The sequence below is a fragment of the Atractosteus spatula genome, chromosome 11 (assembly GCF_055471065.1).
Source record: "Atractosteus spatula isolate fAtrSpa1 chromosome 11, fAtrSpa1.hap1, whole genome shotgun sequence".
In the NCBI taxonomy this organism is placed as follows: Eukaryota; Metazoa; Chordata; class Actinopteri; order Semionotiformes; family Lepisosteidae; genus Atractosteus; species Atractosteus spatula.
In genome coordinates, this window is record NC_142716.1 from 36,096,096 (window position 1) to 36,119,804 (window position 23,709).

Here is a 23,709-nt window from a genome sequence, read left to right on the forward strand (position 1 = left end):
TAAAACATCTGATCTTAAATTTTAAAGAAAAACTGACTTATGAAAGTCAAAATTGAAGTTGTTTTCTAAGGGGTGTATTGTTACCTAGTTACACTTAGAACTGAGCAAACAATAATCGCTCGCTCTGGAAATGGACATCACAGTATAATAATTTTAAAGCCAGACCTTGTGCATTGTATACAAATTGGCAATACAAATCTCTATTATCACAAGGCACCAGCATATAGTACGTTTTTTCCAAAAATAAAGCGCAGTAGTAATAACTGCAGAAAACATAAGCCGTCTTTCTCCGGAAGCATTATTGTCAGGGTAGGAACTAAAGTTGCAGCCCAGCGTTGTTACAGCTAAAGCTGCACCCCATGGGAGGAGTAGTTTATACCGCAACGGCGACTCACTGGACACCGAGAGGCAGTCAAACACGGCTTGACATTTTATAAACTTTTGGTGGATTCAAAATGAACAACTTTAGTTTTAAAAGGCCTTACTAGGATACACGGTGCATCCTTTTGAGCGTGTTTAATACGGCTCCGATACAGTGGGCGATCGCTGGCGGAAAAAAAGGTTGTTTTGTCAGAAAGGAAAAGTACATCGATCGCTCTTTCCTTTCATGAAGACACCAAACTGTGGTAAAAATGACAAGCCCCTCGATGGATAAGGAACTGCAAGAGCGTCTGAGAGAAGCGTCTGCGATCGGGGATATTGATGAAGTACGAACATTAGTGGAGAAGGGAGTTAACATCAATTCGCAAAACGAAATAAATGGATGGTACGTTGTATGATTGTGTGTTATATTGTGTTTTCCTTTTCCCATTAGAGTTCTGTACATCGCCTTTAATGATACCGGGTAATCCAGTTAGTGGGATAAATAACGCATGCGATATTTTACGACGGTAGAGGCAGTAATCTGATCGGAGCAAAGATCAAATGTGCAGATCAGTTAAATGTTTCGTTTTGGTTACGTGGGCCCGACTTTTATTTTCAGTAATATTAATTGTTGTGGTTTAGCGGGATTGTTCGAATATAAGCACGTTGCCCACGTTAGGTGGATGTTCAGTAGTTAATACTCGCTAAAGCTCCGAATAAATGAGACAGAGTTTCGAGATTGGCTGCTCGTGTGTGTATTTCGGTCGGTTCGTTTGTGCGATAACAACGGTACCACCAAGTTATGCCGGTTTAGGCAATTCCGTGAATTGGAATACGAAAATATTCCAAGAATGAACTACAGATAATGCCATCGCTTACACACTGTTGCCATCTTCCACCTCTTAAAACACAGTGAGGTCTGAGAACATTGTTCAGTACTTCTTGGACGTGCAGTTCTGCCAAGAACCTGCTTCGAACCCTTGAACGTGTAACTAATCAAGTAACTTATTCTTAAGCAGTTTATATTGCAGATATATCACCCGTATTTTAGAAACTGCCTTCTAATATAAAATGAATACTAACTTTAGCAATCATATTTAGTTAGTAGTGACTTTGATTGCGTTTCTAAATGCCAGAGAACGAAAACTTTAATTGATAGTATTACCAGCTTTCTTCATGTTTGAACAATAATATAGGTGGTTCCAATAATTTTTAACTGAACTGTACTTTCTTCTTGCAGTTTTGTGCAGAAAATATTAATCTTTATTATAAAGTCTTAAACTATATTAAATAATAGGGATGCAGTATTCTTTTTATGTGTTGTATTATAAAATCTAGCATTGCAGCAAGAAACCTTGCTGTAAACTTTAAACATGATTTAAGTAATACAAACTATACATAGACAGTATACACAAATGTACCACAAAATGATTTTTTGTCTTCTGAAAATCAGAATTATTGGTAATTAACAATAAACTTATTGTAGCCCTCACGTCAGTGTAATCTAATTATTGAGACGATAGCAAAAATAATTTGCGAAAGTTTGAAAAATGTGATATAGCAGGATTTTCATTATCCATCTTCTGCAAAGATTCAGAGCAATGTGGTTTTGTTTTAGATTATGGAGGTAGAGTTAGACCTACATTATCCTATTCACAACACAAGGCTCTCATAGAACAGATGAGATTTTGACAAAAATGACATCAAACTTCACATTTTCCCTTCTCAGATTAACTATGGAGGCCTCTGTCACCTCAGGGAAGTCACAGAGCCTTCTTGTGCTCTGTCCTTCAACTGGGCTCTTAAACAGAGGTTTTGTCATACTTTGCTGTACAGAAGCAGCTGTTCAAGTATATTTTAGTGTTTAGTCTCAGTAAGATGCTTTGGATAAAAGTGACGGGTTTACATCCACTCATCCACTTTCTAACCACTTTATCCAGTACAAGGTCGTGGAAAATGCTGGAGCCTGTCCCCACAAGTAACGGGTGTAAGGCAGGATACACCCTGGACAGGATGCCATCCATCGCAGGGCACACCCAGGCAAACATACACATTCACACACTGGGACCAATTTTTCCCAGAAACCAGTTAACCCATCAGTAGGTCTGTGGACTGTGAGAAGAACCCAGGCAAATATGGGGAGAATGTACAAACTCCATGCAGATACCACCTCAGGAATTGAACCCAGGGCCCCAGCGCTGCAAGGCAGTAAAGTTAACCATTGTGCCACATTGCCATCCGCTTTACTAATAATTTGGTAAATGTAGTGTTAGTATGGTCCAAAAGAAAGTTCTTTAAGTACTCTCCTAAATAGTCCATGTCGACACCCTTCTCATTTCCCTGTTACAAGCCTGGTTTTGGGGGAGTAGGTTAAATGTCTGCAAGTGGATGTTATTCCTTTCTTTAGGACCTGTCTGCATTGGGCGTGCAAGAGGAACCACCGGCAAATCGTGGCCTACCTTTTGAGCTCGGGAGCTGACGGAGAAGTCCTTACATCCAAAGGAGAAAAGGCAGCACAGCTCACTTCAAGACGTGACATCAGAAAACTGTTAGGAGGTAAGCCAAAAATCGCATCTAAAAATCCCAAACACACAATCAAAAGCCTTAATGTTGAGATCCAGCAACCCTGGGTTCCAGGAAAACCAAACCAGAATTGTGATGGATTGGCGTGTGCTCTTCTGTTTTCAGTCAAGGGTCAGGCTTGTCAGCTGTCTCAACACAGCTAAGATAGTTTAATCAGTGCAGCAAGACTTGCATCTAATTTTTCAATATTTCTGCACCGCATTCCAACTTCTTGTCAAGTTATTGTTGGGAGCAGTCAATATATCCCATGTGTATTTACTTGCAAAGAAAAACCCACAGCTTTTTAAACATTGTGCTCTTGATCAAATGTTTCTCTGGCCTTGCTTGCTAATGACTGGTACGTTATAGTTTCATACTTCAAGTCATAATGGTTTAAATAAAGAACTATTTAGCAAAAATCTGCAGGCAGTTAAATACAGAGAGATGTTTTTATCTTTTAGTTTTTAGTACCAAGTGGAAGTTCCTCTGGTAGTATTACATTCACTTAATGTGCTGTATTAAATTTTAGACCAGTAAAATTGATCCTCTCAAAGAGTTATTTGGATAGTGTTTCTGGCAAAAAATAAAAATACATCTGATTCATGACTTTCCAAGGGGTGCAGAAAAACAAGTTCCTCAGACTAAACTGAGAAGCGTGTTGATTGAAAACAATTTCAGTTGAAGACTTTTTGTATGATAAGAGCCAATGAATAAAACTTGAAATTTTGGTATGTACAAATTATTCTTCTCCCATATTTGGCAGGGTTGTTTTAATTTCTTCCCTTGAGGTATAAATTGATGCAAACCCAGGCATCTGACCTTTATTTTATGGTGCTTATTCAGCACAGCCAGCTCTCCTGCAGCATGACCAAGAAGAGTCAATCCAAATGATTCATGCAACATGTTGTGTTAACATTACTGTGCAATTAATGGCATTGGATTGTGCAGGTCATCTAGCCATTGTAGTTCGAGGCTTTTTTAGAGATACCTTTTGCCGATATTAATTGAGTTGAACATCAATCATATCTGTACATGTGCCATGCCATTGTATTTGCTTTGATAACATACATAGCTCTTCTGTGCTTAACGCAGTTTAGTCCAGTGTCTGTTTGACTTTGATTCACAGTGGAAGAAGATGAAATAGAGGAATTGACAGAGGTGGAGTTGCCAATTATTCCAAATTACCTTGTGAATCCTCCATTCCCTTATGTTAAGACGGAAAAGCCTAGCCTGATTCCAGAAGCTCATGTCCCATCGCACAATGGAACGGTTGGCACCTCGGAAGTATCCCATTGTGAGCAGGCACCTTTGCCAGCCTTGGAGAAGGAACGGAACCCTTTTGCTGATGCCAGCACACCGAGAGAGAGCGCATACATACCAGTGGCTGAACAGAATGGCCTCCAGCCCAGTTCTTTGGGATCTGTGAACGGAACTACCTTGGATTCCAGTCATTCGAACCACAGTGAACACCCACACAAGACAACTCAGAATGGACCAGTCTGTTCTACCTTACTGTCCCCTAATGGGAACCCCGGCTCATCGGTGTCGGCCAGCAGTGGCAGACAGCAGTCCATACCTCAGCAGCTGAACTGCAATCAGATGAGCTCCATGCCAGCGTTTCAGCCATTTTTCTTCACCAGTGCTTTTCCACTGAATATGCAAGGTAAAACCTTGTTGTTTACGTCTTTTGCTCACAATACAAAGCCTCACTTCAGTGCTTAAACTTAAATACACATGGAACTGCACAAGCTGTTCAAAATGATTTGCAACTGTTTTGCTTTTGTAAGCAGAATGAGCAATTTAAATGACACACTGACCTCTTTTCTCTTAGCCTGTAATCATGCCATTATTTGGAAGTCAGCTAGCTGTTGTTGTAGGTATGCCCAGAGGTATAGCATTGCTTGTATGTTTTAATATTGATCTCCTTGTGATATCGGTGGGAGGTTTATCCTCTGTGCAATTTGAACTTGGACATTGCTGGGACATTTCAGCATCTAGAGATTTGTGATACACCTTAATCCTCTGAGCATACATAGAGTCTGAAAGCCAAGCGGGTTTGATGGGGGTGTTCCATTTACACTATGCTGGGATTGAGACACAGTTGACTGTTAAATTGCCAGGACATTACTTTGTATAGAGAACCTGTTTTTAGCTGTGCTTGTAAGATAGTCACAAATACATAACAGTGATCTTCTCAAGCTTTAAAGATCTAGTTTAATTTTAAATACATTTACCGGAACCAGATTTCAGCAGATCACAGTATTCTTGACAGCTTGGGTGACCTTTAGATATGTTTCCTAGCACCCTTTCCAGCATGGCCCTCAATAAGCATTTTACTATTTCTGACTGGCATTGCAGAGCTGGTGCTGAAGGTGCGGGTCCAGAACCCCAGTCTGAGAGAGAATGACTTTATCGAGGTCGAGCTGGACCGCCAGGAGCTGACATACAGATCCCTGCTGCGAGTGTGCTGTCGGGAACTGGGGGTCAGCGCCGACCACGTGGAGAAGATCCGGAAGCTACCGAACACTATGCTGCGCAAGGCAAGCTAATCCCAGCGCTTTTAGAATTGAGTGTTAAGTTAGGAAGGAAGCAGCTAACTCACAGTTAAAAAATCTGTTTAGATAAAGTGAAAAAACATTTTTTTTATCCACCCTTTCAAACATTTTCTCAAATTTATACCATTTAGGGTTGTAGGGGGAGTCGGGGTCTATCTTGGCAAGCAACGGGTGCAAGACAGGATACACACTGCACTAAAGCCAGTCCATCACAGGGCTCACACACAAAAACAAAACGGCACACACTCACCTCATGGCCACTTTTCCCAGAAGCCAAGTAACCTACCAATATGTGTTTGAACTGTGGAAGGAAACCCAAGCAAACGCAGAGAGAACACACAAACTCCACACAGATAGCATCCCAGGTCCGGAATTGAAACCAGGGCCCCAGTACTGTGAGGCAACAAAGCTAATAGTTGCGCCACCACGCCATCTGAAAAAAAGTTTGTTGTTGTTTAGTGTAATTTGTCTTACTTTATCCTAAATTTTTATTTCGGGTCTCTCCTGCCTAGACTAAATAGAGGTTCTGAAATGTAATTACAAATATATAATAAACGGGTAACAATACAATTTCCAAATAACTTTGTGCTACATTTGGTGTTGTCTACTACTGTACCTGGGTTAAGCGCTGTTTATTTGTACCAGAGGTCAGGGGTTATACAGTAAACATGCTTATAACATGGCGCCTGTGGTTGCTATGGTTCCCAACATCATATTACTAGTTTACCTTTAAATGCTTTCTTGGGTATCGCTTTTAAACACAGTATACTACTACTACTACTACTACTACTACTACTACTACAGTTACATAAAATATGCAAAGACATTAAGTGCAACAATATGTAAAGTAAAAAAAAAACTACATTCAAATTGTAATTCTCTTCTTGTTCCTCTCTGGCACTTCTAAATCTATTAAACCTCTGAGCAACACACTGGCTGCTCCTTTTGACAGGAAAAGCTCTACAGGTGCATTTACAGTTTAAACCTCCTTTACAAACAGATAAAAGCAGAAAAAACAGAGTAACACATGTAGCCTCCTGTGCACGCTTCCAGCGTCAGAATGTGTACCGTGACCAGCAAGAGGCGCTCTGGAGAAAGGCTGTGGAAATGCTCGAACCAAGACCCAGTTAGACACATCGAGTGGCTAATCGAGTAAAAGTGCAGACTCAAAAGTCAGTGATCATTCTGAGCAAATATCCATCAAAGCTTGCAAAGAGGCTAAACATCATAAACCTGTTTGTGATTTTGAACATGAAATTGTCAGAAGTGGGGGTGATATGGAAAGGATCTTGAATTCCAATGCAGCATGCTCAAACATTCAACAACACAGTTCCTCAGTGATGAGGAGGTTTGAGAAAGACCATGCACTCGTAGAATCTGGCTAGTACTACAGGAGGCTACTAGATTATACAAAAAGTGTCTTGTTGTTAGACATCTGCTTGTAACATTTTTAAATAAAAAATATATTTAAATGATAGTTTCATAATATGGAAAACAGTGAGAATTATATCCTAAGAATAAAATATTTGTCCTTGAGGTTACCCAATAAGGACTATACTGTACATGTAACAAGTGTAGCCTGTGCTCTGCCCCTGCTGGGATTTGGTCACAGTTGATCGCTTGCTTGTAGCTGAAACGGCGCCACTCCATAGTCTGCAGCAAAACACCACTGCGCCAAAAAGACCAGTCTTCCGCTGCTGCAGAATTCTACAGTGTTTGGCTTTTAAGAGAGTGATGTCACTTCTGCAACATGTTCACTGCACTGAGGCTAGTGGGCGACAATAGTTAGATTGTGAAACCCTACCACCGACAGGCCCATCGGAGTTGCAAGAGGCCTCATAACATAAGAGTATGGGATTTAAAATCGATAATTAAAAATGTTTCAAGCTACCTTGTTAGCATGTCCTAGAAAGTGTTGGCTTGAAAATACCCTCTGAATTGTTGATTACATCATCTCTTTTTTTTTTTAGAGTTACAGTATCTGAAATGGTCCTAACCAGGGTAACATTAAATTCCCACAATATTCAGTATTTATTTTCCTTTTAGCAGCCTCCTAACTATCTGTGCAGACTGGGATGGGTTCTTAGGGTTTACTTAGACCATTGCTGATTAAATGTCTTGTCTAGGGGAAATGGGCTGCTACTTTGTTTTAACCACTAGACTCTGTTAGTGTGAATTAATTTTGACAAATAAAGAGAAGCAAATCCAGAGAGACTGAACAAGCACAGTGGGACATGTCCTAGTTGTTTTATCAAAAATTAAGGATATAGTTAATGGACCATCATTAAATAAAGGAAAAAAAAAACATAGTACGCTTCTTATTTTTGATTTCCTCAGTCCTCATTCCAGGACCATGGAGATCTATAGGATTTTTCTTGGACTTAATTAATCTAAAGCAACTTGGGAGGAGTACTGTATATCACTGTTTTCAATGAAGTGAAATTGCACAGTAGAAATCCCCAAACTCTTACTGGATTAAAAGCTTTCTGTAATGATGATAGGACACCTCACATCCTGATGAAGTTGGTGTCCAGAGTTCGCTCTCTATAAACACAGTTGTTCACAGTATGTGTTCCTAACCCTGGAGCAGAGCACAGACACATGATGCTGAAGACAGATGGTAGGGCCGACCCGGTAAATTCAGGTTCTTGGAACGCTCAGGCTTAGCTGCCTTCAAAAGGATTTATGTATGGGAAACAATCATGTTGAATTAAAAAAAACAAAAACTCTTTTTTTTTCTCCCTTGTCAGGACAAAGATGTTGCCAGGCTGCAGGATTTCCAGGAGCTGGAGGTTGTGCTGGAGAAGACGGAAGGCCTCTCCTTGTTTTCAGCCACGGGACAGTCCTCCCTGACAGACAAGCCCTGCTACAATATGAAAGCGTCGAAGCTCACTTACTAGCTTGCCGCGGAGCGCACCACGCAGCATCTGTTTACATGTGTGCTGGTCAAAACACTTGAGTAGGCTGAAAGGTTTATCCCCCCTCTGGTTTCTATTACATTATTCCACTTTCAGAGGTGTGTGATGTGGTATGATTCAGTTTGCAGTACGATACATATTTCTAGCAGTGATGTTTTTCTTTTTCCTTTTAGGCAAAGTCTTTTTGTTATACAGCACAGGGTATGGGTCACTGCCGTGGCGTATTTATTCATTTCGGCATATTTTTTTTTCTCTGATGAGTGACTAGAAAGGGTTTAGCTCCCTGAGAGAAAGGTATTTTAATGATAAGAGTCAGAGATTACAAGAATTCATCTTTTTGCTGTAAATTTCCTTGAAATCTATTACTCTTATTAAAGATACTAATCTACTATATTATATGAGTCATCCTAGAAGAAAGATGCATACACAGTAGATATGAAATTAACACTTTAAAAGTGCTGAAACAACCTCTAACAAGCATGAACTATTTTTTTTTCTCCTTATTTGTCTTTAAATGATATCATCCATGTTTTAAACAGATTCCGTTTTTATTTTAGTGAATCTAAGGTTTTGACAAGTGTTTTAAGCAGTTCCTTTCCATTTTAAGGGAGATTAGGATTCTATGGCACATAAAGACTGGGATCACGAGACAGCAATTTAATATATTAAATAAAAAAAGAGAGGTGAATTTCATACTTATTTTCAAATGCACCATGATATGTAAGTAATTGGTATGTGAAAGTGAAATATGGAAAGTAGGGGTTTGAAAGTAAAATATTGACACAAATAGAGAATAATTTGAGTTCTGCAAACAAACAAGTTAAAGAATGGACTGGACATGACTCAATTATCCATGGCTGGTGTTTTACTCAATTCTTTACTTACTGCTTATTATTCATTTTTATTTCAGAGCAGTTTTAGTTGTATTTCTTGTGACGTAAACATTTCATGACTGACTGACCACACAATGCCGTGATTTTTTAAAAAGCACATTTGCACCTCCATTTATCATGTGAAAGATTAAGTATGTGGACTGCAGCCATGACTGTTTTTTGGAAAAGGAATAGAAAAATACATATGTGCAAAATGTATTTTCAAAAGCTTTAACATATAATATCACTTGATTGCATTTCACTGTAAAAATACAACATACTGTAGTACAACCCAGAGGCTCATGAAAAACAACACATACTGTCAAGGAACAAATCTGCGGTACCACTAGGGACTGAAAATACAAATGCGTTTATAAACCCAATGAATTGAAAGACACAGCAGGAAGCCAGGAGATGTTAATGTTGTGGGGAGTGTCTGTTGAGTGTTTTAAGTACTTTTTCCATGTTGATAAAAGCTCCAGTAACTCTCAGCCTTGTATCTTAATTATTCCATTGTTTTTTCCAGTGAAGTTTTGGAATAATGAGGTTTGTATTTTGCATAATCCCCCATCAAAATAGATTACCTTCTCTTGTGATTTATATTGTAACTAAAAGGAGCAACATTTCCTGAAAAGCACTTTGCTAAACTTTGTCTGGAAAGGAAGAGAGAATCTTTTTTATAGTAGGAGTGCCTACAAAACACTAAACAACTGTGTATGTTAGATTCTTTAGGCGAGTAATGTCTAATCTCGTAGTTACCGTCTCTCAAAAATGCTGATCATTTCCCTCATAATTTACTAGTCATGGAGGGGGGGCAGTTTTCAGATTTGAGACAGTATTGCTGTTACCAGTAAGGCTGGGTCACCCTTATTGGTGATAACTAAGATTTTGCAGAGGAAAGCTTGTTTGAAAGAAAATGGTAACTCCCGTTTAATGTTTGTTAATTTGTTTAATACGGGCTGAGTTTTACTCACTGTGTGACGGTGCACAGAATAATGAGTGGCAGCCTGAGTGTCTTATAGATAACAGGAAGCAGGCAGGCTCTTCTGTGACCTATTTATTCTCAGAACAGAGGTTTTTTTTAATTATTGGCAGAAATAATGGAATCTTTTTTTTTACGTGTATTCAGCAGAAGCCTGGTTTGAACTGTTTCTTTTTTATCATTTTTGATTGAATTGGATTTTTAAGACCTTTGGTGATAATTTAAGAGGATATATTTTTAAAATGAAAAAAGCACAATAATTAACTTTATGTAACTGGTACCTTATAGAGAATAAACATGATCTATTTGCTTTCTCAGGTTTAATAAGCTGGGTTTTTCCTGTGTTAACACATTACACTATATTTTTTAACAGTCTGTAAAGTAAGCTTCAATACTGTTATGTGCTGACTGTGACTAACATTAACTTTATATTACCTCATAAACACTTCTACTGCAACTTATCGTATTAACACAGAACTATTTCTCCTATGGCACGGCGATTGATTTTGAGATCATATTTTAATTGTGTCGTCAAAGCTGTTTATTGTTTTTCTACATTAAAACAGTATAAAACCATGAATGATTTTTGAAAAAGTCTTAAGCAGCCCAGAGTTAAAATGTTTTCCTTCATATAATATTTCTGATAACAAATAACCTAAATACTGCTAACCTATTTATAAAATAATGTTTTAGAAGCATTGCGAGACTTGTGACAGTTTACTCATTAAGCTGGTACGTGAGGCTCATAGTAGCAATTGTACTGTATTACGGTGCTCAGAAACTAGAAGTTACTTGGTAGTTGTTCAGAGTTAGATAACTGAATGTGGTTTCTGGGAGCTGATCACGATAATACTGACGTTATGGCATTTGGCATATGACATATGTCTAAAAGTACTTTTGGACTAAATGTTTCTTTTTAATCACTTCAAAAAGCATGATGAGCTTTGCAAATTCCATACCTGGTTCTTGATGCCGGTATTCTACACGTTGGCCACAAGACATGCCATTGCCCACAAAAAATCACCAGGACAGCTCTTGGTGGAGTCATTAAAGTTTCAAGTTGATTTGAGGCTCTATCTTTAAAGAGGGGTATGGTTATTAAAAGAAGTTCAGCCATGTATGCGGGTTCAGTGGGTTGACTGTGTATTAAATGGACATACTTTGCTAGACTGAAGGGACTTGCCACACAAAGAATCTGGACGTCTAGTCTGTTTAGGTTTCACTTTCTTAATAACGTCTTACATTCTGAAAAACTGCTTAAAAACACCAAGCAATCCACATCACTTCACTTCACCTATAGGTTCCGGATGTTGACTTTTCCATCTAACAGTGTAAAAGTCTTTCACATAAAAAATTTAAGAAAGCTTGAGAGAGCTGGCTCCCAGAAATTGCTTTTATTCAATTTTTCTCCCTGGTTTGTTTTATGAAGAGTTGGAGATAAAAATGACTCAAGATATGGCACTCGTAGCAATCTCCACATTGTACAGCTGTGATTTGATAAAAAGTCTTGAATATTGAATCATGTGTCACTAGAATGCGGGCGAAGGTTTCTTCAGAACCAAGCAGCAGAAAGCAAGTGCAGAGGATTCAGCTAGAGCCCCATTATCATTGTCCTTTCGCCCCGTTAACACGCTAGACTTTCTGTCAGCCAAACGACAGTCTTTCAGTGTCCAGGTGTACATCTGTTGTTTGACATTGAGACTGACCACATTGCATCTTGCACTTTTGCTCTGTTTTCAAACACTTTAGCACTACTGAATGTGAATAGTTTCTGTCTGGCAAATCATAACTTTGCACTGTGAGAATCAACATATTTGTGTGTATGATCACCGGGGCTCCATACACTTGCCCCTGCTGTCTGTGGAATGCTGTCTCTAAGAATACATAATGAGACAAACATAATAATACGAATTGGGATTTCCTGTTATTATATTAGATTCTTGAAGCTTTAAAAGGTTTCAAAACCCCTTAGAAAAACGTGATGTTTTAAAAGTAATGCAACAAAAATATCCATGCCAAACAAGTGTCTTCTTGCAGCATAACAACTTCAACATCTTTTCTGCATCTCTTCCAAATCTGTTGCATTCTGCAGTGTTTCCTCATTGATGAATTTAATGTTTTTGTGTGCAACATTTTTTTTGTGAGTGAAAGCTTTTTTTAAAAAAAAAATAGACCTATGGAATACTGAGGCAGGCTAGTGTAGGTGGACTTATTTGAGTGGCAGAATTTTTTAAAAGCAAAGTATTAAGTCAGAAGTAACTGAAGACCTTTTAATCTCTTGATCTCTTTCTGCTGCAGAGTTAATAATTTTGAGTACATGCAAGGCAGGATTAAAGACTAATACTAAATGACAAAAAGAAATTTTTTAATCTTCATCCATTTCTCAGCTTTTGCCAAGCATTTCAGAGGAGTGTTGGCTAATTAAAAAAATTGAAATAGACATGGCTAGAACTTTTCAGATGAAGGAAAGAGTTAATATTAATTTGTGAAAGTGTTGCTTTTTTTTTCTATAGCCCTAAGGCTGCCATGTTACTTTGTAATCAAGGATGGTATAATTTGCCCACAGTGCACCCTGCTGTCCTCTCTTTTTGGTGTGAAGTGGAATATCTGGTTGAGGAGCAGTTATTCAATTGTTTTGAGTCTTCCTTTTTTTTTTTGCTTACAACCCTCCTGTGGATAAACACTGGGAACAGGGGACTGGGACTCACACAAAAGTGAGCCGGTATTTCTGACAGTGGAGGATAAGAAATGTCTGGAGAATGTGAAAGGTGCAAATGCGATTGTGTCGCTGATGATAACATTGCAGATCTGCCTAAATTGTGGCCTTCCTAGTGTGCTCCATTTTAACTCTGCTACAGCTAGATCTGTATTTTTTTTGAATTGGTTGCAACAGCATTGCAGCTGTTATGCTGATCCTGTTTGTTACCAAAGTAAAAATGGGAGCATTGTATAGGTTATTTCAATGGAATTGCTGATTATCCAACTTTTTCCATGTGTTTTATCATGCCAAAGGCCAGTTAAAACAATACACTATTAAAAAAACCTTGCAAGTTGACAAAACCTGCATTTTGCTGTCATTCACTAGTTCGGGGGTTGGCTCCATATCATTAATGAGGAGAAGAGAGTCCTCTGACGAGTAAACAGTTGATTGTACAGAATGCATTGAGAGATTTGGTAAATGCTTTGAGTAAGCTCGTCAGAGCACACATTTTCCTTTATAAACGCTTAGTATTGAAAGTAATGTGATGTTTGAAAAATCGAGGGAGGGTCATCTCAGCTAGTTGGGTCACTCTCTGTATAAACCCCAAATCTTTGAATAGGAAAAAAAACTTGGCAAATATTCCAATTTAACAATCTGTTAGTTCAATTAAGGCTTCAATTAGATAACTACGGTCAGCTGGAATAAAAACCAGCACGGCTGTGGCCCTCCAGAACAAGGACTGGAGACCACTGGGTCATAGCATGCTTTATAGGGATGAGGGGGTTCAGACATTCCTTTAAAGAAGCCTGTTCCTTACATAAATCATCACTGCAAAGTTCTTGTGGAGTTAACTGGAGTGACCGGTGTTCTGTACCTTTGACCACATTTATGGATTAAAGCTTTCCTGTCCTGGTTCTTGTTAGATCTTAAAATTACTTCATGGATTCCTTAACTGAGTTGGTAATTGCCTTATCTTGCCTTGTTTAATCATTTCAGACCCAGAAAACAACCACTTGAACTTTAAAGTTTAGAAATAGTCACAAAAGATTTAATAAGGTAGAATATCAGAAGAATGGCTTTAGCAAACAAATTGATTACTTGGCTTAGGAAATACAATAAGACAGTAACCTGAGCCCAGGTGATGGTAAATGTAAAAAGTGCTGTATCCAGATTAGTCCTCCACTTTTCAGAAATAAGGGCTTGCAGGTCAGTTTGCTCCATTGAGCGTCATTCGTGCCAGAAATACAGTATGTATTCTGGAATGGGACTCTTAATTCAGGACTTCCTATACTCAAATACTGAACCTTTAGGTCTGGTCTAGATCGTCGTTACAACCTGCTCCTTAGTGATGTAACCGAGTTTCTCATCAACTAATGAAATTATTAAAAAGGTTGCTTGGGCTGAATTCATGCTAACAAATGGAGTGTGAGGTCCAGCCTTAGTGAAGACCTGTAGCTGTTTCTTAACACTAAATGTAAAAAAACATTCACGTCCATGGAGAAGAGATATAGATTTGACTTAACCTATGCATTCAGAGACTGATATTTTTATATGTCTAAAGTACTTTGATAACTTCTTAGGCACTTTTTAACCCCTGTTACATATGGAGACCTTAACCTGTACTTTAATAAAGCATGGTGAACAAACTATTCATGTTACACTGCAGTGCCTGACTTTTTTCATATTTTTTTCTAGATTTTATAATCACATTATAAAATTATGATGATTATTGATTAATCGAAAACACTAAAACCATTAAATTCTGGAGAATGTGTCAGCTAGCCCTCCTGTCTCATTAATTAGGATTAGAAGGTTTGATATATTTTAATTTTAAATCCGCCTATGATTTGATTTGCCATGAACATTTTTAGAGAAGATCGGAAAATTCATTCTAAATGGCATTTTTATTACTTTGTGTAGGCAGTTAAACAAAGCTGAAGTTATAATGTGGTAACAGCTTGTATTTTTCCTGAAAGATATCCAATAGAATATTCTCTTTAAATTTAGGTATTGTTTTTTCTCTTTTGTGGCTATTATACTCAATACGTGCCTATCGTGACTTGAAAGCAGTCAAATCCTATTTTCTTCAGGTACAAAAACCATGGGCTATAAATATGCAAACAGATGTGCGTGTATAGAAAGGAGAAAAAGATGTACAATTTTCTTTCCTGGAACAAATCTCCAGTTTAAAAAACATCCATGGGTAATCTATCGTGCACCACAAGAGGGGGTGGTTTAGTCATAGTTTTGAACAGGTTAGCTTCAGCAAAACATACCCCTAAATGAAATGTAATGTACCCCTTAACGGACAGTGCTGGAATGTTCTATGGATGTGATTATATTTTAACTCAAACTGAAATACTATGTTCAGTTTTTCAATTCGAGCAACATCGAGCAGTCGTGACCAAAAATTGCTCGTGAGGCACAAAATCCATCCATTTTCTAACTGCTTTATCCAATACAGTTTCGTGGGGCAGCTGGTACCTATCCTGGCATGCAATGGGCTCAAGGCAGGATGCACCCTGGACGGGATGCCAGTCCATCGCAGTAGGCACAAAATTAGAGATGAAAACATTTCACTGCAATTCCTTATGAGTTGTTACCCGTTCTTGTCAGCTCTCAGGAGCTAAGCAAGGCAGGGCCTGTACTGAAGTACTGAAATAGGACACCACTAAGGAAGACCAGGTTGCTGCTGTAAGTGGGGTTGTTAGACCTGTAGGTAACACTCTTCCTCAGGACCAGAATTTTTAATCCAATGTCCCAGCATGGTTATGGGGACAACTGTGTTGTACTATTAATGGTGCTGTCCTTCAGATGAGTTGAACTGAAATCCGGACTACTTAGTTATTAAAGATCCCATGACGATGTTTGAAAGAGCAGGGTATGAACCCCAGTGTCCTTGACTTAAGCATAGCAAAGCAATTTCACACTTCTCTACCTGGTTTTTGGTATGCCGCAAAGTGTTCCATGAGTCGAAGCCATTTGGGAAGCATTGGTTTGAGAAATACGACTGGTGACGGGACCCAGGCTAGAACTAGTAATGTCTGAGCTGTAGAGTTTCAGCCTGTGTGCAGAACAATCGTCTTTTTTGAGACAATCCACAAATCCTTTTCCCATGAATTCTTCCTATTATCTTTTCAATAATAGGTTTATCTGACATTTCTTGACACCTGCATTTAATTTGTGATAAGAATGTTATTTGCAGCCTGAATATACATCCATCTATTTTCTAACAGCTTTACAGCCAGTAGCCATATCACTCTGCAACTCACCACTGGCAACCCACTGAAGCTACGCAGGTGTGAGCCTGGTCAGTACCTGGATGGGAGACCTCCTGGAAAAAAAACTAAGGTTGCTGCTGGAAGAGGTGTTAGTGGGGCCAGAAGGGGGTGCTCATCCTGTGGTCCGTGTGGGTCCTAATGCCCTAGTATAGTGACGGGGACACTATACTGTAAAATAGGCGCCGTCCTTCGGATGAGACGTAAAACCGAGGTCCTGACTCTCTGTGGTCATTAAAAATCCCAGGGCGTTTCTCGAAAAGAGTAGGGCTGTAACCCTGGCGTCCTGGCCATATTTCCCATTGGCCCTTACCAATCATGGCCTCCTAATAATCCCCATCTATGAATTGGCTTCATTACTCTGCTCTCCTCCCCACTGATAGCTGATGTGTGGTGAGCGTTCTGGCACACTATGGCTGCCGTCGCATCATCCAGGTGGATGCTGCACATTGGTGGTGGTGGAGGGGAGTCCCCATTACCTGTAAAGAGCTTTGAGTGGAGTGTCCAGAAAAGCGCTATATAAGTGTAAGCAATTATCTCACAAATTGCAATGTTCCTCTTGAGGAGGTTCCTTTCTGGCACAAAATGCCAAGCACAACAGATCTCAGTGTAGGATTGTGCTTATTCTAAGGTAAAATATGTCATCACCCTTTCCGGTTTGGTTGTTTTTCACATAATCACTGCAATTGTTTTTTAATTACACCGGGACTAACAGTTCCCAAGACTTCTTGACAGATGTGCCCCTTGGATAGTGCTAATATGCAAAGTAACTCTCTTCCCTACAGGTAAGCCAAATGAAATATGGAGGTTTTGGCACTTGCACAGAACATTTGATACTGCAGGTAGGCACTTAATAACACACAGATCTGCACCGATGTTTTAACTAGTGACACAGCAGGAAACGTTTTTTGTGTTTGAAAACATAGCTATTATTGTTATTTCAGTTACTTTTTTCCCCAGAGAAACTTAGCTGGCCCTATATCATTCCCTATAGGATGTCTGAGGTTATAAAACCAACAAATATTCCCTTAAAGGCAAGATTAAATATCGTTTCTGCATGTCGAGTGTTTATTTGATGTGCACATGAAAGTTCCTGCTGGTGAAAACTGGAAGATCATCTGACACATGACTTGCTGTTTATATAGAAGCATTTATAGGGAGGGAATTTCTGATTTTAATGTAAATGGTCAGTGAGAATCTTTTCTTCATACTGTATAACTGTAGTGGTAACCGTTTTAGTTGTACTGTATGGCTAATAAACAAATGCTTCATACATCATCATCAGTACTGTACATACTACATGTCTTCAGCAATAAGTGCCTATATTTAGAAATATCATTTATAACCAGTCCAATGACTTTTGGAGTAGCATTCCTGTAAGCATTCCCAAACCCTTACACCAGCCATACATGTCTCTGTGGTTGAAGCAATACAAAATGTAGTCTTATTATACAATGTTTATGCCAAGGGCTATTGTGTGAATATTGAAGCAATTTGTTTTCATTGTGACTATGGTAAATGAATGTTTAGCACAACATGGGAATGAACTCTGCACTTGCTCATCTCTAGGCAATAATCTTTATTAATTCAAGCTCTGATTGTAAGACATTTACAACCCAGAAAACAGAATTAACAGCAATAAAGAACATTCAATGTCTTAGAATGTATGACTGAAATACTTTGTTAGACCGGCAGTTATGTCCACAAAAAGAGAATTGTTCAGAGATTAGTAATAGTTAAACATTCCTTGTATGTATGTTACACTTTTCATTCCAAATAATCCCAAAATGCGGGTGGCATTGGTGCCTCGCAACTCTGGGTTCAATTCCGGGCCAGGGTGCTATCTGTTTGGAGCTTGTACCCTCTCCCCACATTCTCATGGGCACCCCTTAGGGTGCTACGGTTTTCTCCCACAATCCAAAGACATAGTGGTAGAATAATTGGCTTCTGTGAAAAATGGCCCTGATGTGAGTGCATGTCTTTGTGTGGACTGGTGCCCCATCCAGGGTGTATCTTGCCTTGAGTCGGGATAGACATCACCACCCCTGTTTCCCAGTACTGGAAAAAGTTTTTAGAAAAAGAATGAATGGATGGTCCCAAAACAGGATCCAACACATGGAGGGGAAGCTTCACCAGTGCAGGGGAGCCCCCATGTAGCTGGTGCATGGTAGCCATTATATACCAGCAGCCCCATGGCAAAGAAGATCTGGAATCAAGAAAGTTTTATAGAGGCTAAAATGGAATTTGCCTAGGATGCCAGTTTTAACACTCTACTCTACTACTCTATTACTCTAACAAACAGAGTCCATGGGATCTTTAAGAGTAACTTTTGCTTTACAGTATATACTGTAGCACTTTTCAAGGAACATTATGACCAAGGTGTCAGGACTTCAGTTTAAGTTCTCAAGTTTGTATCTGGAGAAACCTGTGCATTGGTTTAGAAATTCTGATCCAGATGGAAAAGCACAACCCCACTGGTCCACAAACAACGCTTGCAGCAGTTAACTGTTTTTGCTTAGAGATTGGTCCTCCCAGTACAGATCATTTCCAGGCTTGCTTAGCTTCTGGGAGCTTAAAAAGCTGACTACAAGGTAAGGCTACTGTGAGGAATGATGGATGTCTTTGTGTGGCACAAAAAGCATATCGGGTGTAAAAGTTAATGATTCACTTTCAATATTGTTCATCAAAACTGGTATTTATTGGATCATTCAAAGGGGATACAGAAATAAAAATATTTGACAATGTTTTAAAGGGTGCAACAGTATTGCTATATGGTGTAATGTTTAGGAAAAAATACATCTTTTATTAATAAAAATTTGTTGCAGTGGCCTTAAGCTTACAAGTAGCAGACGTGGTCTGTCAAATGTTCTTATCAGTTTAAGAACTTCAAACATTACTTGAATACCTCCAGGAAATCATTTTCTAGTGAGATCCAGTCCCTGTTACAAAGGTTTCTCTTCAGTCCAATTCTTCTGACAAATGGTTTATTAACCGCCACTCTTAAAACAAGACCAGGCACAACATATTGCATTTAATTGGCAACTAATAAAAAAACAAATAATTTTACATTTACTAGGCGCTGTGGAGCAGGTAAGTAAAGCAAGGTCTGTTGCAACAGCCTTAGAAGAATGTAATATGTTTTACTCTTTCAGCTATCAATCAGACCCTAAGAACCTTTTAATGTACATTCTCAGTGTGCCAGCGCTTTGAAACGAAAAATCACTCCTTGCCTGAAAAATGTCAAACAAGCTTTAACAGCACTGGAAGCTATGCTATCCTGAACTTGAACCTGAAGACATCAATAGCCCAAGTCTTTAGCTCTAGTGCTTTGCAGTTGTTTTTACCTTCTGATCTCCACAGGAGGGAATAGTTAATATAACTGTCTGTGCCCCAGGCTACTTCATTTGTCTTTGACATAGTAGTAGCGGACTTTCCTTCCACCTACAAATCCAAGACAAACTCCTACAATTTGCTTTACAATGCACCTAAGTGTTTTACTTTTTGGGGAAAATTTGAACTTATTTTCAAATACATGGATTGTATTTTAAATCGGAAAAACATGAAAAATTCACGCTTCTGTCATTTCTCTAGAAAGATCTCAGAGTCACACAGAACATTTCCATTCCTATTGAGCCTTGGGTGGTGTTTTTCTCTTTTCACTGGTTGTTCCTTGTTGGTCTTCAGAAGTTTAAAATCCAGTTCTGGGATTTCTCCAGGAACATATGAAAGGTACTGTAGCAGTGATGACAAAGCCATTTGGCTCATCTAGCTTATTTGGTTATCTAATTGATCTATGTAAATATGAACCTCCTGATAATACTGGGTACATTTGTGAATATATTTGGGTACATTTGTTATTTGCTATTGCACCCAAATATTCACAAATGCACACAAATGTACCCCAATGTTAACAAATGAACTGTAATGTTCATAAATAGCAAGAATGTACCTGAATGTACCATCATATTAATATATTTACGCAAATATACTGTAAGGTTCACAAATGTATCCAAATATTTACAAATGTATGCAAATGTACCCAGATGCTCCAAAGTGTATCCAGTAAGCATGAAAATGGGGACATTTGATTGAATATAGAAGTTAAGGATGTCAAACATATTAACACTAAGTAAGTTAGAAATATAATACCTGTTTAGAAATACTCACAAAGCGTGGTGCTGGCAGAGAAATGAACCCCAGGCTGTGTCGGGCCTAGACTGGTGCGCAGAGCACCGATTTGTCTTGTAATCAGATCATACACAGTGGATTTCACTGTTTTTTTTTAAATGAAACATTCATCAACTGAAACTCAGGCATTTGAATTAACGCAGGCATTTGGAAAAGAATTAAGTCATACATACTTAGAAGGTTTTACTCGAAATAATCTATGGGAAAGGGTCTAAGACTTTTAGATTTAAAGTTGTTTTTTCTCACACTGTTGTTGCTGCATGATTTTCACTATGAACTATCAAACACATTTAAATCCCTAAATACTATACTGTACATACAGAATGTATGTATATGCTAAAAATGCGATGTTGGTTCTTTTAAACTTCTAATGACTTAAGAATCCAATAAAAGATTAATTTAAGAAAAGATCATTGAATTCATGGAAGGTTGTTATAACGTCTTTCAGACACTTTGGAGAAGGACACCTTTGTTTACACCTGTTTACTTTAGACTCAAACACACACAAGTGAGTTTCTGAGAAGCTGAAAAATAAACCTTCCCTGTTACGTATATATACTTTTCCTAATTCAAGACTTTACAACTATGCTTTGCACAGTCATTCTCACTATAAACACTACCAATTTAAACATTCTCTACCTTAAAGCAGATACTGTAAAAAGATTTGACCATATTTGAACTTTTGTACAGTATGTTTAGCTGTGAGTAGAATAAGTATATAAGACAACTCTTTTGTTTTAGTTTTATTTTGTGCTTCAAACTGTCTAAACTATAAATTTAATACAATTCTCTTGGCAATTCTCTTTTTGCACGTGCTTGTTAAGTAGAACTCCCATTTTTTCCCTCTCTTTCTGTACTGCACAGACAATAATCTTTTGCCACAAACAGCCAGCACAAAAGAATCTTTTACCTTTCTGGTAAGTGCTAAAATAAGGTCAAACAGTATCTTTGATGACAGTGATATTACTGAAGCCTCTTGAACATGTATTACAAGTGCTTGTGATCTCACCCATCTGTGCTCTGAGTCTGGGAATAAGATTATTCCAGCATTCTGGCTCTCAAAGTCCTTTTCCTTTGTCCGAAAGTCAGACAGGATAATAAGCTTATGTTAAATCATAACACCTTTATTGTTTTCCTTATCCCTGCTTCCTCAGTATTGCAGGCATAGATAACCTTTTATTTTGCAATGATTCTTGGAACTAAAAACAGTCCCCCACGATTTGGGATTAAAAAGAAAAAAAAGAAAGGATCATGATACTGAACTGAATTTTGCAACCCAAATCCCTTCAAGCCCCTCTCACAGCTAGAGCTGCTGTGTTTGTACAGTGGTAGGGCATAAAGGCTTTGTTAATAGGGTCGAACTCTGCCCAACAAGCACGGTGAAATTGGGCTTCTTGTGACCATGATCTGCACAAACTACAGCGCTCCAAAGCAGAAGATTTTCTATCCACTGAGTGGTTTTTAGCACATGTACAAAAAACCTCAATCTTAACAACTGGTGATTTTAAGAACATTTTTGTTTCATACTGAGGAATCCCACCCTCTGCCCAGTGAATTGTTGAAAAGAATATTGTCTTCGTGCTAAACAAATTGTATTGATTTTCTCCCTCAACAGCTGGGATTAAAGGCTGACCCTCATGCGTCTGACTTCCGTCTGCCTCTGAAGTTACACACCCATTGCAGTGAAAGATGGCATTTGCGCCATTAGCAAGCATGGAGCATCAGCAGCACAACAGAGCACGAGGTCCCGTGCCCTACTTTGTTTTCACGTCAGATGAATCTATGCTGCTTCCACTTGTATGTTCAACAGAATCTGCAGAACTCATGTATGTTTTTTTTCCACTTAGCCAGGTCTGCCTGGCTGCCAGGCAGACATGGAAACTGTGGTCCGGAAGACACTGGAAGCTGAAAAGGTCTTCAGTGAACGCCCCTCACTCTGCCACATTCAAGTACCAGTGCTGACCGAGAGATGGGAATTGTGCAGGCTCCACAGAATGAAGGCATATCTCAGGGAGTCCCTCAGGAAGCAAAAGGAGGCTTCATTGTGCACAACCATATCCCCGCTCCTGAGAAGCTTCACGTTGAGGCTCTGCTTTCCTACCTCGTTCAGGTCTGTGTGGAAGAGGTGCCCTGTCAGGCACTCCTGGAAACTGGATCAATTGGTACCATCATGCATCTAAACCTTCTCCTGTTTAGTGCACCGCTGTAGTCTACTGGGTTAAAGCCAAGCAAAGCTACAGAGGAAGCCCAAATGCATTGGTAGACAACAGCGGCTGAAGCAGGGCAGCAGTGCTTTAAGGACCTGTATGAGTTGCTGAGTTGGTAGATAGGGAAATTGTATCTTGGGGCTGCAGTTCCTATGGGGGCTCAGAACCAGTTGGTCCTCCGCCACAGAGGCATGCCCCTCACACTGCCTGGCACCCTGACACGTAGCCCACATGCACCAGTTCCCTCTCGTCCAGTGCTCTCAAGGTTCAGCTCTGTGTCCTCCTCCTACCAAAGACAGGTAGTGCAGTGATTGCAACTGTCCAATGTGGAGACAAGCCATAGGACACACGAAAGACCCAAGCTCCAGGAGAAGGGCGGCTTCTCCTCAACACAAATATGACCCTGCCAGCTCCATCCCCTCTGAGAAAGATGACACATGAGGACTAGAGAGTCCCATGGTGACTGCTGCTGAAGGAGTGGTCTCCCCCTTTGCTGTGAGCCCTATCAATGACTATGTGTTGAGTTCCTCCCCACACCTCTGTCCTCACCATTCATGCAGACTGAGATAGCCAGTCCACCTCTGGGACTTTATAGTCTTCCCTGGGAGCAGGGAAGCTGAGAAAGGGACTGTGTAGTGTTCCAATCCCTGATGTTAGACTGCTGCCTGACCTTTACCCTCTCACCTTAGTGCAGGCTCACTCCTTCCTCTTTCCCCAACCCATAGAGGGAAGCGGGGAGTATCCGTTCTCCCACCTCGTAAGCTTCCAGCAGGTGCCCCACTCTCTCTGTCTCCGTGCCTCACCCCTCTCCATGACAAGCATGTGCATTTGCAATCTTCAATGGCAATAAACCTGACGGAGCCTGAAGCTGCTTCTCTGGCCTCTCCTTCTCTATTCGCCAACAGTAGCTGGGGAAAAAGGATGAATCACTGCAGTAGTTTCACAGTACTGATATATTGTATTTTGATTGCTTCTTCAGTTTTCCTTTATCCTTTTTCAGAACATTATACATTGTACATGCTGTGTAGTTTCTCATGAGAGGAGCTGTATGGTTTGTTAACTATCTCTATGTTACTATTGATT

General features: G+C 39.3%; 1 protein-coding gene across 1 annotated transcript; it reads left to right on the forward strand.

Annotated features, from left to right (window-relative positions):
- Window positions 1–374: 374 nt before the first annotated feature.
- Window positions 375–10,828, forward strand: ankrd40 (ankyrin repeat domain 40). Its single transcript, XM_088928015.1, has 5 exons — window positions 375–766; window positions 2,771–2,919; window positions 4,052–4,588; window positions 5,284–5,465; window positions 8,231–10,828. The coding sequence occupies exons 1-5, from the start codon at window positions 633–635 to the stop codon at window positions 8,378–8,380; spliced, it is 1,152 nt and encodes a 383-aa protein (XP_088784141.1). The 5' UTR covers window positions 375–632; the 3' UTR covers window positions 8,381–10,828.
- Window positions 10,829–23,709: the final 12,881 nt, after the last annotated feature.

Coding starts and splice junctions, on each gene's coding strand:
- ankrd40 (XM_088928015.1), top strand. CDS start 633: ATGACAAGCCCCTCGATGGATAAGGAACTGCAAGAGCGTCTGAGAGAA. Junction 2,920..4,051: donor CATCAGAAAACTGTTAGGAG/GTAAGCCAAAAA, acceptor TTTGATTCACAG/TGGAAGAAGATGAAATAGAG. Junction 4,589..5,283: donor TTTTCCACTGAATATGCAAG/GTAAAACCTTGT, acceptor CTGGCATTGCAG/AGCTGGTGCTGAAGGTGCGG.